Source organism: Pseudonaja textilis, chromosome 1 (genome assembly GCF_049901715.1).
Source record: "Pseudonaja textilis isolate UNSWEBS1 chromosome 1, rPseTex1.2, whole genome shotgun sequence".
Classification (NCBI taxonomy): Eukaryota; Metazoa; Chordata; class Lepidosauria; order Squamata; family Elapidae; genus Pseudonaja; species Pseudonaja textilis.
The window spans coordinates 72,874,012-72,891,285 of record NC_141990.1 but is presented as its reverse complement, the minus strand read 5'-3'; the positions used below and the strand labels follow the sequence as shown (position 1 = coordinate 72,891,285).

The 17,274-nt window shown below is 35.1% G+C and overlaps 1 protein-coding gene across 7 annotated transcripts in view; it reads left to right on the top strand.

Annotated features, from left to right (window-relative positions):
- SMOC2 (SPARC related modular calcium binding 2) overlaps positions 1 to 14,321 on the top strand; it is a 127,090-nt gene extending 112,769 nt beyond the window's left edge. For 4 of the 7 annotated variants that reach the window (XM_087938031.1, XM_026705133.2, XM_087938051.1 and 1 more), the window contains exons 11-13: positions 3,928 to 4,202; positions 5,099 to 5,142; positions 10,676 to 14,321. In XM_087938031.1, coding sequence (XP_087794157.1) covers positions 3,928 to 4,202; positions 5,099 to 5,142; positions 10,676 to 10,699 — 343 coding nt within the window. In that variant the 3' untranslated portion in view covers positions 10,700 to 14,321. The remainder of the gene's footprint in view (positions 1 to 3,927; positions 4,203 to 5,098; positions 5,143 to 10,675) is intronic. The other 3 variants (XM_087938036.1, XM_087938025.1, XM_087938046.1) reach the window with 1 other exon arrangement.
- The last annotated feature ends 2,953 nt before the right edge of the window (positions 14,322 to 17,274 follow it).

Sequence of the window (17,274 nt, the reverse complement as noted above, 5' to 3'; positions counted from 1 at the left end):
TATGAGTTTAAGTCTTAAATAAGATTAAATCTGCATTTAACTTGCTGCCTGCCAATTAGCAAAACACTTTTAAAAGTTAAGTTGCTGAAAAAAGGGTGGCTAAAGAAAAAACAAACTCAAATATTTTAAATATTTTTATTTTATATTTTTATTTTAAAGGATATGCATTTCTATTGCTGCCCTATACCTTGAAACAGCCCCCTTCCTTTTTTTTTTTTTAATAAAAATTTTATTTGGGTTTTCACAAAACATAATACAAGTAAAATTTCTTTTTTTAAGAATAGCACGGTCCCGAGTTATCACTTCTCCATACAAACACAAATTCAATTTCATATTCATCTTTGTGTTCTATTCCATATCTTATTTCTATTTTAACATTTTCTCAATAATTTTTCCCTTCCCTTAGTTTTCTCAATCTTACTTTTAATTATCTCATTCCTGTCTAAATTCAATTACATATATCTTTTTCTAAGTTTTAATATCTTTCTAATAATTATACTTTTGTCTGTCCTGTTTCAATTTCATATTTTCTTTTCTCATTAAACAAAATTTTCCCCTGTAGTTATTGATTGGAGTATGACACTTTTGCATCTTTTAATTTTTGTCCATTCAACTCTTATTTAAACTTCAATTTATGCCTTTACAATTATAACTTTCAATATAACACATAACTTCCAGTCGAATTCTGCTTGGTACATTCTTAAAATACGCACTAAGTTCTTAAAGAGAAGATATATCTATAAAACAATAATAAATAAAATACTTATTCTATTCCAATTCAGCTCTATCATTAATGTTAGTTGTAATCTTTAACATCTTTAACATTTCTTTTCAATAGAATATCATACTTCTAGGAACATTTATAATATTTCCATATTTTTTTTCATTTCTTTCATATTACTCTTCACTTAAATTTTTATAGCACAAGAAACAGCCCCCTTCCTGAAGGCCTTCTAGAGATTGGTAAAACTGAGTTTAGGGAGGGATGAGGAGATGTCATCTGTTGTTTGCATTATAGATTTGGATTTGTTGTATTATTTCAGTTTTAATTGTGTTTTTAGAATTTTTATGGTCATTGTAAACCATTGAGAATCCTAATAGGTTATGGTGGAGAGAGAAAGAGGGAGGGAGGGAATGAGGAGATGGCGGGATATTGACAAAACAGAACATTCTAATTGTTTTAGTAGCCTCATTAATATCTGGAAACTTAAGAACCTTAAGAAATGCAGCGGACAAAGTGAAATGAATGATTCAATTTCATTGGGAATGAAAAATAGAATAAAGGTTAGTATTTGCTTATATGTATAAATTGTGGAATGAAGAAATGAAATATTGAGTCTTGAAAATCAATGTCTCCGGGTTTTAAGAAATGTAAAACATGTGTCTTACAATTTTAAAAAAGAAGTCAATTGACTAACAAATATTATTTTCTTCAAAGACATTTTTAAAAAGTTGCAAGTCATATTTTTTTATGCTGGCATTATTAGAAGTTTTACTAAAGTTTTTAGCAATGAATATGAATTGGTTTTGTCCAGGCACAGCATTGTTTTGGTTTCAAATCATAACATATATTAAAATATTATTGTCAAAAAGCTATAACAGTGAAAGATGTCAATGTGATTTAAACTTTCTATGGATTTTGCCATTTTATGAAAAGCTTTATGATATCTTAAGCAATTAGAAAGAAATATCCCCCTGATATTAAGGAAAATTTAAAATTTAAAATCCACAGTTCACCTACTTATTTATAGTACAATACATTTGTGTTTTGGACTTAAAAAACAGAATTGAGACATAGGTCATGGTGACTATCAAATCTAAAAAAGCAGAGACAATGAATTTTTTTTTTTATTCAGAACATGCCCATAATATGGAAATTAGATGTATTGTGCATGTGATAACTTGTTTGTTTTAATAACATGAAATTTTTAATACTACACATGTGCATATTCTAGAATTAGGCCTACAGAGTGTAATAATAAAACTATATAGATAATAAAACTATATAGAAGGAAGTGTAGGCATAAAAGCAAACAATACAACCTTTTAAAATACTTTGAAGAGAAATTAACATGAGATTTCCCATCTTCTTTTCCATGCCCGTCATGCAGGTGTTTATGGGAGAGAAAACAAATGGTGGACAACCTCATCTGCAAACACGTTTTTCTACAGTTTATTGATTTTTCCATGCAACAGGATTGTTGTACATATTCTAGTGTGTATTACCTCTTGGCATGAGACATTAATGAAGAGGATTGTAGAGTAGCTCTTAAACACTTAAACTAGATCCACAGAAATTGTGGCTCCAGGTCATTCTCCCCAAAGCTTTGGGTGAGACATCCAGAATCTACTGTAAAAGTATTGTTTTAAATTGACCAAGAGAAAAAAAAATGTTTAAAATATGAGCAGTCGTGTTTAATTAGAGAGTTAGTTTAGGATAGAAATTTAGGCACTAGGCTGGAAACCAGGAAACCATGAATTCCAGTCCTACCTTAAGCACGAAACTATCTTGGTGACCTTGAGCTAGTCCCTCTTTCTCAGCCCTAGGAAGGAGGCAATGACAGAATAACAGAATAACAGAGTTGGAAGGTATCTTGTAGGTCATTTAGTCCACCCCCCTGCTCAAGCAGGAGGCTCTATATTATTTCTGAAAAGTGGCTGTCCAGCCTCTTCTTGAAAGCCTCCAGTGATAAAGCTCACACAGCTTCTGAAAGCAAGCCTTTCCATTAGTTGATTGTTTTGTCAGAAAATTTCTTCTTCTTTCTAGGTTGAATCTCTCCTTGATCAGTTTCCATCCACTGTTCCTTGTCCTACCCTCAGGTGCTTTGGAAAATAGGTTGTCCCCCTCCTCTCTGTGACAGCCCTCAAATATTGGAACACTGCTATCATGTTGCTCCTGGTCCTTCTCTTCACTAGATTAGCCATGCTCAGTTCTTGCAATCATCCTTTATACTTTTTAGCCTCCAGGCCCTAATCATCTTTGTTGCTGTTCTCCGTAGTCTTTCTCAAGTTTCAACATCTTTTTTATAGTGTGGTGACTAAAACTGGATATAGTATTATGGGTGTTTTCTAAGTTTCTAGGTATATTTTAAGACTTTATAGAGCGGTACTAATGTCTCATGTGATCTTGATTCAATCCCTCTGTTAATGCATCATAGGATTGCATTGGCTTTTTTGGCTGCTGCCACATACTGCTGGCTTATATTTAATTGATTGTGTACTAAGATCCCAAGATCCCAATATCCCACTCACAGTTACTGCTATTAAATCAGGTTTCACCTAACCTGTACATGTACTTTGGTTTTTTGTTTTTGTTTTGCTTAAGTGTAAAACTTTATTTTTCTCTACACAAAATTTCATCTTGCTAGATCAGGCTCAAGGTTCAAATCTGTCAAGATCCATTTGGATCTTGAGCCTATTATTTAGGGTGTTGGCTATTCCTGCCAGCTTAGTATCATCTGCACATTTGAAAAGTTCACCTGCTATTCCCTCATCTATTTTGAAGATTTTGAAGAGTACTGGGCCCAAGACGGAACCTTGTGGTGCCCCACTGCTTATTTTCAACCATGTAGATGTAGCACCTTTAAAGACTAGTCATTAAGTATGGTTTGCAGCCAGTTATAAATCCACCTGGTTGTGATCTAGCTTCTATCCCACTTTTTCTAGCTTACCAAGAAGTAGTTTGTGGTCAAAAAATGACAAACCACACCCCCAAAACTGTGCCACAAAAAGTGTAGGAACTTGTCTAGGCAGTCACCAGGAGTCAACCCTGGCCTGAAGGTACACACATATGTGCACACACAGTTATATTAATTGAACTGAATTTAAATATAAATCAAGTTAAAGTCCATTTTGCCCTAAATTCTACTTTCCCAAAAGTTACTCTGCCATATTATTTAACCAATTAATGAACTATTTCTTTTGTAGGCTTTCAGAACCAGATCCAAACCATACCCTGGAGGAAAGAGTTGTTCATTGGTATTTTAAGCAACTGGATAAAAATGCTAGTGGTGATATAGGCAAAAAAGAAATCAAACCTTTTAAGAAATTCTTGAGGAAAAAATCCAAGCCCAAAAAATGTGTGAAAAAGTTTGTGGAATACTGTGATGTGAACAATGACAAATCTTTGACAGTTCCAGAACTAATGGGTTGTCTGGGTGTAACAAAAGAAGACAATAAAGCAGATACAAAAAAACGTCATAGTAAGTAGAATTCATTACTAGCTCTTGTACTGTATAGCTTAGGTTTTTTTAAATTAAAAATGTTTGCAGTTCAACTCCCAGAATTTCCCAGCCAGCATGCTCGGAGTTAGTCTTCCTTTTCCGAGTTAAAAAACACTGGTTTAGCTGCTATTGAATGAGATCAGTGGGCAACATCAATGGAGTTTGCTTCTTCTATTTCTTAATGATTTATTTGTAACCCAGATTGAGGATGGTTGTTAGCGAAGCCTGAAAACTATTCTGCTCCTTTGAGAGATTACTTCCTGGTATTGCCCCTATTTCACTCTCAGTTCATCTCCAGGTTTTATTCCACTCTCAGTAATCAGCTCAATTCTTACTGAATTGTTTGGGGATCTTTCCAGTCACTTGAAAAAAAAGGGTAAACTTTGTTGTATTTCTGCAAAAGGATGTTCTCCAGCCTAGCTAATATCTTCCTCTTGAATATGAATTGTGTTTTGAGCTGCATATAAAATGGTATTTATCATCACAACATTTGAAGAAGAAATGGTAAAAACAGATATTAAAACAATAAAAAGCAAAATAAATTTTGGAAATGAGCAAAAGACTAAAGGCAGACTGTTTTGGCAAGAAATCTCATCTGACATTGAGAAAAATAACGTGTACAAAAAATAAGCTGGTTGGAGAATTCTGGGAGTTGAAGTCCACAAGTCTTTAAGTTGCCAAGTTTGGCAACTTAGACCCCTGTTCTATGATCAGGACTTTCCCCACAAGCCAAGCAAGATCATCAAATTTATTGCATCTAGTTCTGTTGCTAAGGAATAATTTAAATGCATATCTGAAAGGTTTAAAGTCTGTTTAAATTGTTACATAGAATCCTGTTTACTCTCAAATAACTTCCTGACTCTTTTGCTCCTCAGCAGTTCCCAGAAGACATGCTGAAAGTACTCCTTCTAACAGGCAGGTACGTATAAGAAGGGAGTGTGGGGGGAAAAGAACTTTTCCATTCTCTTGATAGCATTTGGAATTTGCCTGGTTGGGCAACCACATTGAAGTGAGAGAGCATTCACCTCTGCAAGGAGAGAAACAAGCTACCAGGTCATATGTGATTATTTCTCATTTTCTGCTACTTTCTTGACAGTTATCCTCTCTAAACCAGTGGGAATTTAGTAAAGGTTTTTCACACCTTTGGAAGAATCCAGAAGAAACCCAAATCACTCCTTCCTACATCACTCATTGATTTAACTCCTTAAACATTTTATTTTACATTTTGAACAAGGTGGCCTTGAAAACTCTTAATTCTGGTAGAACTTGAAACTGCCCCAACCATTTATTTTGATTATGTAATTGTTGTGGCTGTGAGCATGTGACTTACTCTTTGTTCAAATCCAAAACTGGCTTTATTTTTCTCCCCTTTGGCCTCCTCTAACTTTCTGGTCATCTGATAACATGTAAAGGATATAGTGCAATAGTGCTATCTTTTCTCTTTTTCTTAAAGAATTATTTGATCCAATATTTCTGCTGAGTCATTTGCAATTATTTTAAAAGCTCACCCTGTGAAGTGATAGCCTTGAAATGGCCCTAGCTGTACAAACCATCTGTTTGGCAGTTAACTGCTACAGCAATGGGAGGCCATAAAAGGTCCTCACAGATTCCAAAGGGGGCTTTCATTAGAAGAGCGCTTGCTTGAAAGGAAGGCTTTGGAATTGAATCTGCCTCACAAGAAACATTTAAAAAGGAACTACTTACCTTAAAGACAACAATCGGCTCTGTTTCCATTAGGGAATGGGCCACAAATGACCCAAGACTCAATACACACATTATGAACAGCGAAGTGGTAGATTGGAGCAATAGAGTTGTGGTCTAAAATGCTTTCAGACTGCAGGTGAGAAGTCATGGTTTGAATGGCTGCCATTCAGTAAACTAGCTTTTATGCAAAAGGACTATGCTAAAATATAATTGACCAGAGTGGGGGGTGGAATCTTTTCTGCATAGGTAATAGGGAAAAGCATTTATACCTGAGGTACCATGGCTGCTATTGTGAAGTGGTGTGACCCAGGAGATCTGAACAACTTTATTTTATTTATTTATTTATTTTGATTTGTCAATTGCTTACAAGATAATAGGTATAAGTATAAACATAGTTATGAGTACATGGATATGTATAAGAGAAATAAAAGAAACAATAGGACAGGGACGGTAGGCACGTTTGTGCACTTATGCACACCCCCTACAGACCTCTTAGGAAAGGGGTGAGGTCAACAGTAGACAGTCTAAGGTTAAAGTTTTTGGGGTTTGGGGAAGAAACCACAGAGTCAGGTAGAGTATTCCAGACATTGACCACTCTGTTGCTGAAGTCAAGTTTGGTGCGGTTAACCATGAGTTTGTATCTGTTGTGTGCTCTTATATTGTTATGGTTGAAGCTGAAGTATTCATTGACAGGTAGGACATTGCAATGTATGAGTTTATACACTATACTTAGATCGGACTAAAGGCAGTGTAGTTCTAGGTTTTCTAGGTCTAGAATTTCAAGTCTGGTGGCATAAGGTATTCTACGAGTAGAGGAGTGGAGAACTCTTCTTGAGAAATATTTCTGGACTTTCTCAACTGTGCTAATATCAGATACGTAATGTGGGTTCCAGACTGATGAGCTGTATTCGACTATTGGTCTAGCAAATGTTTTGTATGCTCTAGTTAGTAGTGGGATATTACCAGAGAAAAAGCTACATAGGATTAGATTAACAACTCTTAATGCGTTTTTGGCTATGTAGTTACAGTGGGCTCTAGCAGTTAGATCATTAGAGATGAGTACTCCAAGGTCCATGACAGAGTTTGGATCATCAACAAGGTCTTGACTATTCAGCTTGTATTTTATTTTCTGATTTTTGTTACCAATGTGTAAGACAGAGCATTTATTTGTTGAGATTTGAAGTTGCCATTTGTTTGACCATTCTGATACATAGTCGAGGTCTTTTTGAAGGGTAGCAGAATTATCCGTGGTGTTGAATAGCTTTACATCATCAGCAAAGAAAATGCAGTTGCTCTTAATATGATCACAGAGGTCATTTATGTAGAGTATGAAGAGAGTTGATCCTAAAACACTGCCTTGGGGGACACCACTGTTGACAGGTACAGAATTTGATAGGACACTCCCAATTTTGACCATTTGTTGTCTGTTTGACAAGAATGCTTCTATCCAGTTATGCAGGTGTCCAGAGATACCATAAGATTTTAGTTTTAGGAGTAGTTTGTCATGTACCACTGAATCAAAGGCTTTACGGAAGTCTATGTAGATTGTGTCTATTGCTTTGCCCTGATCGAGTTGTGTAGTACTTTCACTATATTTTGACTTCTGAGAGAGAGATAGGTCTCATCCACAAAAATATAGGACTATGAATGGCAAATGCTGTACCTGATGCTGAAGGCTTCAGGAAATAATTATCTGTCCTCCGAAGAAGAGCTGGAGAACAGAGGAGGGGAATTGCCGTGGAGTGAGAAGACAGTGGAAGTGGGTTTCTCCATGCTTCCTCTGATTCCACGGAATTGGAACCAGGAATTCTGAAGTTAGATGGGTGGATTGCTGAAGAGGGCCAGCTTTTTGTTACTGGCAAATAGAGTTTGCATGCATGATATGGTAGTGAATAGCTGTTAGGCAAGGTTATTCTGCTCTGTTGTAGTTGGACATCAGTAAGAGCATTGTTAGCTGGCCCTTGGTTGATTGGTGGGAAGCTAAGTGGATCAGAAAAGGAGAAGATAAGGATAAGCTGGAAGAAGTATGGCAGGAAATGTTGGTATGGACTGGTTCATGGACAGAGGGAAAATTATTGCAATCCCTTATCCAGGATCCCCCTTTTAAGCCATAAACCAGATATCCAGACTTCTGAATAACTTGGATTTAGGTTGCTTTTGAACATCAGGTCTGTCTGCAAAAAAATATAACTGCACAACACATGTAATTGGCCATACATTAGATCTCACCTTTAACTTGAAGTGTATGTTATGTGATCTAGTTCCAGAGGATGTTTCCAACAATCCCTTTCTTGTGATTAACCAGAGCCACAGTCTGCACAGGAAGAAGGGCTGATTTCACAGAGCACATGATTTTCTCAAAAGTTGGAAGCTAATCCAGTTGGATACTTTGTTAGCTTTGAAATACAAATATGGCCAGGTTGCTGGACAGGTTTTTTTTTCTGATACTAATAGAAGAGAAATGATGACATGACCTAGCCAGATAATGAAATGTCTGCAAGCAACAACTAAACTCAGAAAGTTCAGAAACTTTTTTTGCATGGAGAATCTTTACCTGGTCAGTTAACTTTAGGAAATGAAATAGATGAAGAGAAACCAGAAGCAACCCTATCAGAAAAGGGAAAAAAATGAGGTGGCCAAAACAGGGACAATTCTGATTCAAGATTATAAAAATAACACAATTCTGATTCTTGCAATCAAGAGGTATTTATTAGATCTATATGCTTCACATCACAACACTATTTGTGCATCTATGGAATGTCAGCCAACTGTATTGTTAATGTGGCTCACCTCCCTTAGGAAAATATAGGGCAGAATAACTGATTGATGTAACTTGCAATAACTTGGTTTAACATTTCATGGATAATACCATTTGCATTTGCTTTGAGTTGGAAGCCAGATAGGTGGAATCTATTGAGATTTCAAAAGTGATGTCTTGTTATGTTTTCTGTAAGCTCTGTAAACCTGTGAAATTCAGAGAAGTGATTTTAACTCAACTACATGTGCAGTTTCATTCACCTAGCTGATTAAAGTGTTAATCCTCTTAAAAAGGATTAAGAGTTGATTCGAGGTAGTAATCAACACTTTAAAAAAATGAAGGAGAAGGAGTTCTGAAAGAGGCACTGGTTTGCCTGTTTCTCAAGAGGCTTAGCTAGTTCTTGAGAACGTGGTAGAGTTGCAATTATAGAGGTTATAGAGATCTCTGGAGGATATATGGCAGTCTGTTTTTAGCCCCAGACATGAGGTGAAAATTGCATCTATTGATGGAATTTGTTCTTATGGACCAAAATTTATTTATCTATGCATTTATTTATCATATTTGTTTTTAAATATGATTTTAATTAAGCTTATCAAACTATAAACCACAAGTAAAAATAAAGATAGTAGAAAACTGAGGAAGAAAGAAAAGGAGAAGAGAGAAGTGTGGGATAAAGAGAAAAAAGTATTCACCTCCAATTCTTTTCAGCACAATAGATTAAAGACAATATTATAGCTTCAACTATTTACTATATACTAGCTATTTCTGTAACAACAAACCTTTCCGCTCAGTAAGTAATATAGTTTCATTTTTTATGTCTGAAGCACAAAATCTAGAAGCAGTTTCCAAGCAGAAACAAAATTTGGATGCATTCTTTTCTTTGATTAAAGCAGTTAATCTGGCCATATCTCTAGCTCCATCAATTTTTCCAGCTACTCTCCCATTGTGAAAATGAAAGTATCTTTCCATTTTTTGCACATAGAGCAGCCAACATGTTCAACAAGAAAGTTTCAGATTTTTTTTCAAGTCCCTTGTCCATAAAACCTAAAAGAAAAATCTCTGGTTGTATTTTTATATTCATTTTAAGGGTTTTCTATATTAAAATACAAATCTTATTCCAGTATTTATTTATCATACTTGTACAGCTGCCCAGCTCATATGAAAGTTACTCTAGGCAGTATGCAATATTTAATTAAAAACAATAAATACATAAAAAATATATGTATGTTGCCAAAAAGTACATACACGTATAGAAAGTATATTTAAAAGTATTATTAAAAGTAATTATTTAAAAGCACAAAAAGAGAAGAGGGTGATATTAACCATATTAATGGTAGTAATGAAGCCATTGCAAAATTTCTCCATTCCCCTAGTCCCCCCATCCCAGGACAGGGACTTGGAGAACATTGGGAGGGGAGGAGCTAATTTCACTTCTGGGTAGGGGAAGGAGATTCCTCAAGGTGAATTCAGAAAGGACCCAACTCCTGGAAGCCACCAAATGTAGTTCCCCAGCAGATGGGACTCACAGCATACTTTCTCTGCCAGACCTGACAGGCTCTACGGATATAATCAAAGAGAGTCAATCCCTCAGAGTATAGTTGCAGCTATACTTCAGAAGTGGAGTGGGGAGGGAAGAATTTGGAGAACTTCAGAACAAAGCAATAGTTTTTCCACACCCACCAGATTTACTTTCTATCAATTATGACAGTAGCTAGAGGCAAAGCAGTTTTCCTCAGAACTTTATTGCTTGTTGTTGAAACAAAGGATAAAAAGAGAGAACTGTTTGCAGTGCAAACCTTTGATAATTGATAGCTGATCATTATAAGATCCTCTTGTGATACATTTAGCACCATGGAATATTCTATTTTAATCGCAATACATTTGTTTCAAAATATTAGTAAAACTGTTTTTTTCTTATTTTAATGCCATTGTGTATAGTATAGTAGCATACAGCATGAAATACTATTTTTTTTCAAATTTTTATTGGCAGCAATCCTCAAAGAAGCAAGGCTGAACACTTCATAGCCAAGGCAGATCTCTCGGATATGTGCGAGATTCCCTCACCAAAGGTCAATAAAGAGCAACCATAGTATTTGCACTTTGTACTTTAAATGTAAATTCACTTTGTAGAAATGAGATATTTAAACAGACATTTTTAAAAAAAAAATCTGTGAAAATGTAGTAACAGCTTATTTTTAAAAAATTACCACATACAATGTATGTGCCTTTTTTGTTGTCTGAAATCTATGTCTTGAAGATGTAAAAGTTTGCATTTAATCTGTTCTTAAAAGAATTATGTTCTGTCTTGTAGAAGCTAACTTTATAGAATGTATATGTGTGCGTGTGTTTGTGTGTGCATATATATACAGTATATACACACATACATACACACATACACATTTTCAGTAGAATTGCTTATTTTTATGTAACCTTTAATATTATTGAATCAGCTTGATCTGAAGACGACTAAACTCACAAAGTCACATAATCTATGTTTGAGGTTGCATGTTCTTAAAGTCACATAAAAGATTAAAAAGTTTTGGTGATTTATGTACAGAGATTTTAGAAAGAGTTTAGGGTGCTTTTGTTGAAAAGATGAATACCTTTTTCTCAAAAATACAGTTGTACAGCTAGACTACAACCACACTAGTTTGAAAAAACACACACACACACACTTTTGTCTTTTTGAATTTCCTATAATTTCTAGAAGGCAAGAGTATATGTTTATTTTAGTTTCTATCATTTTGTTTTGGGATGGTTCAATCAGCCAGTAAAGGGAAAGAAAGTTCATTCTGTCACTCAGAACTGATTCTGTTAAGTCACAGAATAGCAGTAAAAGGACACATTTATTTAGCATTGTTGGTGTAATTGTAAGAAGACAAAGAAACTAAAACAGACTTGTCCGTCTTTGCTGTTTCTTACACATGGATAGGCTAAGATATGAGACTTAGGAGCCCCAGGTCTTGGACAAATTATGTACGGTTATGTAAGGAGATGAAATTAGGCCAAGCTCTCCCTTGGGGCATTTCTCTTGCCATCTGGGAGATGATCTTACAAGTTTTCATACCTTTCCTTCCAACCTGTTGGGAGGTAGGATTTTTCAGTTCATTTCTATAATGCCTTAAAGGAACAAGAATTTGTAGATGTGCCCTTGACACCAAAAGCTTTTAAAGAAGAAAAGAAGCATTTGGAAAACCTTAACTTTTTGATTTTGGACAGATTTTAGCCAAAGAGACCAAACGGATAAAGTAACTGATTGTATATATTTAAAAAGTAAAGAGGATAGCTGTAATTGTTAACAATGACCAATATTCTTTTCAGTTCAGTAATGGAAGTTTTGTTTGATAATATGTAGAATAGTTTTTGGTGATTGTGTTTTGATTTGGTCTCTACAGTATATTGTATTTATATCTACATTTATAAATTGCCTAATAATGTGTGATTAGACGGCTTTATTCAGATTCAATTTGAGCAATATAAAATGGGTTTTTATCCAGACATTTGGGTATGAGAAGATAACCATGATGCATAGGAATTTTTATGTCTTTTTAAAAATCCTTTTGTTACTTAGAATTTGATACTTTTTTAAAATAATGCTAAACTTTGAATTTAAACTATTTAGATTAAAAATATAGTGTGCTTCAAAAAGTGTTTTTGTTGTTTGTGGCTCTTATATAACTTTATATATTTACTTGATTCTTAACAGATCAGTAGATGCATATTCTGTTTCCACAAAATATTATACCTGTTTTTTTAAAATGAACAACAAAGATTGAAGACCTAATTTATGGAATAGTCAAATATTTCATACAATCATCTAAATAACCAATTGTGAATTTCAATATGTATTAGAGATTGACAAATACTGGATTTCCTTTAGTAATAATTTCACACCACACGTTCCTAATAACACTTCTTGTAAATTGTTGTGTGAATTGTGGCATCTAGATTAATATGAAACACACAGATTAACAGAATATGCAGATATATAATTCTATTGTCACAAATTGCTCTTAGGAATACCTATAGTTGTACCTATAGTTGTATATAGCTGTGTACTTAAAAGAGTGTAAAATGAAAATAAGAACAAAAGCAAAGTAGTTTTGCAGAGTCAGAGGAAGAAAGCAACATCAGTATTCAATTTCCAGGCCCCAAAGGTACAAAAGTTTTGGCTAGGCAGTTCTGGGTGATCAGAGCTGATCAGGAATGAAATTTCAATCAATTGTAAATATTTTTTTAGCTTTAGCATGATTGTCAAGCTTGAACTGCACTGAAATTAAAATATCACTAGGACAGAATGAGGTTAAATGAGTTTTAAAATACATTAACAAACAGGAGGAAGAAAATATAAGAAGGCTGCTGACAGATTTCTTGTGCTAGAAGAAACAAATTAAAGATATCTAAATCTGCAAGATGACTCAACTTGGCATTTCCCAAAGATGTTTGCCTTTTTATAGTCTGCCAGAAAGGACAGATTAGTGCTGGTTACTCCTTGACAAAGGCAATTTAGAAATACACCTGATATATTTACATTTGGGTTTTATGCTGTTAGAGCAACTTATATTAAAACTGGTGTCAAAAAAATTCCTTCAATGTAGAGAGTGAAAGGTTTATTGCATTAGCTTATTTTTTTAAAGAAAACAAATTGAGGTAATTAGGGAGTAATTACTTCAACATTGAATGCAAAGAAGTTAACTTCATTGATTCCTGAAACATTAGACTGATTACAGTAAATGACTGATGTAAACTGTGCTCACTGTCCCAATAACTTATTGTATTTTTGTTAACCAAAAACATATGTGAAAAGCATTCAACAAAAAGAACAACTTAGTTTTCTTTCTCCGATAAAAGCCCTCCTGGGTTGTTGATCTGTGTGATACTGGCCTCCTTAAATAAATGCCAGGAAATGTTTGGAAAAATGGGTGCTGCTTTTGGGCCAGTGCCAGCCAGTACTAAGTGGTACATGGACTTATTGTCCCCTTTGTTTCCTGGACTTCTCCCTTCCAAAATAAAATATTCTTATATTTCATAATATGTAAGCAATCCAGGAGAAGCCTTATTAAACGACCAAGAGAAGACAAATGTCTATTTTCTTATTATTGTTTCATTACGCATTCTAGTCAGCCCATGCACTACTAAGCTATTTGTGCAGTAGGCATTTTTAGTAAATCTGTAAGATAAGTAGATAGATAAGAAGTAAAGAAGCTGGTAGGACTCAAACAAATCTTAGCTGTTGTTTGGAAAACCTCAAGTGACTTCACTCCACCTATGCCGGAATGTTTGTTACCGCTTTGCTTTCAGATATGAAGTGTTTGTTACTTCTTACTTTTAAAGGTTGCTATGGGTTGGGCCCAATTTGCCCAAGTAATGTGTTCTACGTAATTCTCCTTCTTCCACTGGTGACCTTCTGAGGATTTTAATCTCTTGTTCCTGCAAATTAATTTCATAACCATTTAGGAGTGATCCTTTCCTTACAGCTTTTGGAATGAACTTTCAGCTAATCTGAGGATGCTCGCTCATTTTTTTAAACAGGTCTTTCATTGCTGATTATACTGATTTTAACATTGGTTTAATAATTGTACTGTAAACCACTGATAAACTGGTAGAATTTAATAAATATATCTATATATTCCTTCCTTTTGGTTCACCTTTCCTTTGTTTCCTTGGTGGTAAAAGTAATTGGTGCTTTCTTTAATGCTAATTCAGGCAGAGGGGTGTGTGTGTGTGTGTGTGTGTGTGTATGTGTGCAGATTTCCTGGGGAATCTCTTGAGATGGGCACATCTGGGAGAGGGGAAAACGCAATCATCTTGATATTTTGAGATACCATACTTTTCTTAAAGCACTGTCATGAATAACATGCAAATCATTTGTACAAAATCATAAATACTTGCTCAGTTTCTTTTTTTTTACCTGTTTCTTCTTTAAAAACAATAATGATTTAAAGGATGAAACTCATAAAATCAACTTCCTTATCTTTTATATATATGCTATATCACTGGTCTTCAAAATCCCAGTTGGTTGTAGGTGTGGCACTTTAAAAAAAAAGTTGTCTGTAAAAACAATGAGGACATCACATAGCCAATCAGGGAGGTCAAAGTGATTGTGTCATTATAAATATTCAGATTAAAAATAGGGCTGCTCATAGATTTTATTGATTTGCAATTAGATTGTTCCCTGGCAAAATCTGAAACTCTTAAGACAGAGGTCCCCAAACTTGGCAACTTTAAAACTCATGGACTTCAATTCCCAGAATTCTATGCTGGCTATGCTATGCTGGCTGGAGAATTCTGGGACTTGAAGTCCAAAAGTCTTAAAGTTGCCAAATTTGGAGACCTCTGGTCTAAGAGGTCATACTATGCTAGCACAAGGTTTCTTTTACACAAAATGTATCTACTACTCTGATGATGCCAGCATTTTCCAATACAAAGCTCAATATTGCCATCTGTACTAGTCATTTCCATGACTAAAAACCTGTTCCATTCCAGTTATAATTCAAACTTCTGAACATTTTGGTTTCTCTTTTGTTCAGCCCTGAAGAAATTGAGAGAATATAACATGCATATAAAAGGGACAGCACTTGCATCACAATGTCACAATATTGCTTCTGTCAATCTGACATCCTTTGCCCCCTTCGCAAAGACACCATGGGAATGGGTACCAAGGAAAATCGTTAGATAATTAAATTGTAATGCCTTATTTGCCACAAGTATTTAATCTCACATTAGAGCTATTCGCTATTATCATATTGTTTACCAACAGATCCAATAACAACTCTTCTGAATTTTCCTTGCTCAGCTTTGTTAGACAACTCTGTGCTTTGAAAGAAAGCAATTCTCCTCACACTGTGCATAATTTTATTCATTTTTATCATGCCCATCAATATTTTTGACCATTTTAAGCACATTTTCTTGCTTTCAGTTCCCAACTTGTGGTGGGATGCAAAAAAACCCCCACTGGATTCTAATTCCATTATTAAAGGCATAAGGCAATTGGCAATTTTATTTATATTTCCCTCCTCTCCCGCTTTTTTTAACAGAAGCTAAGCACAGTATTTTTCCTTAAGTTATTCATTGTAAATTATAAATCAAATACTGTTTCTACAGTATATTCCAAATGGCTGTATTTCTACAGCCATTTTGCCTCATGGTCAATTCAAAAATGTTTTCCAAATCCAAAGAAGAAAACAAGATGTAATGAAAATTTGAGAGCAGAACCTAATGTGCATTTCTAAATTGGGAGCAGATTTACACAAGATGAGGAAATCCAAACCACAACAAAGAGGAATTTCTTTTGTATTTCTTATGATTTGAGCAAAATGTAATTAGATTAAAAAAAATTGAATTGATAGATCCACATTAGGCTTGGCTGCTATCCTGCGGTTATATTTGCTTTAATCAACATGTTAATGACAAAATGTCAAAAATAATGGGGGGAGGGGGTTACTGCCTTTTTTGTGGCTTATTTTTGCATTCCTTCTTAGAAAGATTAAAAAATAATTTAAAATACATTGGGAAATTTTTGATCTAAGGATAATTAGAGGAAGTTGCGTATAACTTTTGTGTTTAAGTGTTCAAGAATGTAAAATGTGATCTCTAAAGTGAAGGAATTGGACTTTTTTGAAAGATAATGAAAATTGCAGGGGTCTAACTGTAGCCAGCCTTCTCCCATTAGATGAGCATTGCCGCTGGCAGAGTGAGCACATATATTAAAATAAATGAAATCAAGAAACATCTTTTGTTGTTGTTTTTTCTTCTGAGTTTGAAAGGAAATTATCTGCAAAGGCCTGTTCATGGGACATTTCCATGAGAGAAATGTCTCATGAAAACCCGAAATCCGCAATCTCAGAAAATTAGAATATTGTGAAAAGGTTCACCATTCTAGGCTCAAAGTGTCCCACTCTAATCAGCTAATTAATACCTGCAAAGGGTTCCTGAGCCTTTAAATGGTCTCTCAGTCGGGTTCAGTAGGAATCACAATCATGGGAAAGACTGCTGACCTGACAGTTGTGCAGAAAACCATCATTAACACCCTCTATAAGGAGGGAAAGCCTCAAAAGGTAATTGCAAATGAAGTTGGATGTTCCCAAAGTGCTGTATCAAAGCACATTAATAGAAAGTTATGTAGAAGGGAAAAGTGTGGAAGAAAAAGGTGCACAAGCAGTAGGGATGACCGCAGCCTGGAGAGGATTGTTAGGAAAAGGCCATTCAAAAGTGTTGGGGACTTTCACAAAGAGTGAACTGAGGCTGGAGTCAGTGCATCAAGAGCCACCACACCCAGACGGATCCTGGACATGGGCTTCAAATATTGCATTCCTCTTGTCAAGCTGCTCCTGAACAACAAGCAACGTCAGAAGCATCTTACCTGGGCTAAAGAAAAACAGAACTGGTCTGTTGCTCAGTGGTCCAAAGTCCTCTTTTCTGATGAGAGCAACTTTTGCATCTCATTTGGAAACCAAGAACCCAGAGTGTGGAGGAAGAATGGTGAGGCAAACACTGCAAGATGCTTGAAGTCCAGTGTGAAGTTTCCACAGTTTGTGTTGATTTGGGGAGCCATGTCATCTGCTGGTGTTGGTCCACTGTGCTTCATTA